Source organism: Cariama cristata, unplaced genomic scaffold, assembly GCF_000690535.1.
Source record: "Cariama cristata isolate BGI_N322 unplaced genomic scaffold, ASM69053v1 scaffold2916, whole genome shotgun sequence".
Classification (NCBI taxonomy): Eukaryota; Metazoa; Chordata; class Aves; order Cariamiformes; family Cariamidae; genus Cariama; species Cariama cristata.
This window is the reverse complement of record NW_009622483.1, coordinates 1-250: the sequence shown is the minus strand read 5'-3', so window position 1 is coordinate 250 and position 250 is coordinate 1. Positions and strand designations below refer to the sequence as shown.

The following is a 250-nucleotide window of genomic DNA, read 5'->3' as shown; positions in this document are numbered from 1 at the left end:
AAAGCCACCAGTTTCAGTGGTGGCAGCTGAGGAAATGGCTGCACTCCAGTGGCAGCACCATCCTCACCTGTGTTCCCTCCAGGTGCCAAGCATCATGGGGTGCATCAGTGAAAGCCTGGAGCACATCAGCACCGTGTCAGCCTGGGGGAGCCTGGAAGCCCTACTTGTCCTGCTGGCCTGCCAGTACCCCAAGGAGCTGGTCTTCAGCATGCTGATCTACATTCCAATATGTGACAGGTATCAGCCCCGA

The 250-nt window shown here is 57.2% G+C and overlaps 1 protein-coding gene across 1 annotated transcript in view; it reads left to right on the top strand.

The window, feature by feature from the left end:
* LOC104163344 (uncharacterized serine/threonine-protein kinase SBK3-like) overlaps positions 1-237 on the top strand; it is a gene marked incomplete at its 3' end in the record, with an annotated part of 16,491 nt that extends 16,254 nt beyond the window's left edge. The window contains 1 exon segment of the mRNA XM_009702327.1: positions 83-237. Within this exon segment, the coding sequence (XP_009700629.1) occupies positions 83-237 (155 nt within the window).
* Positions 238-250: the final 13 nt, after the last annotated feature.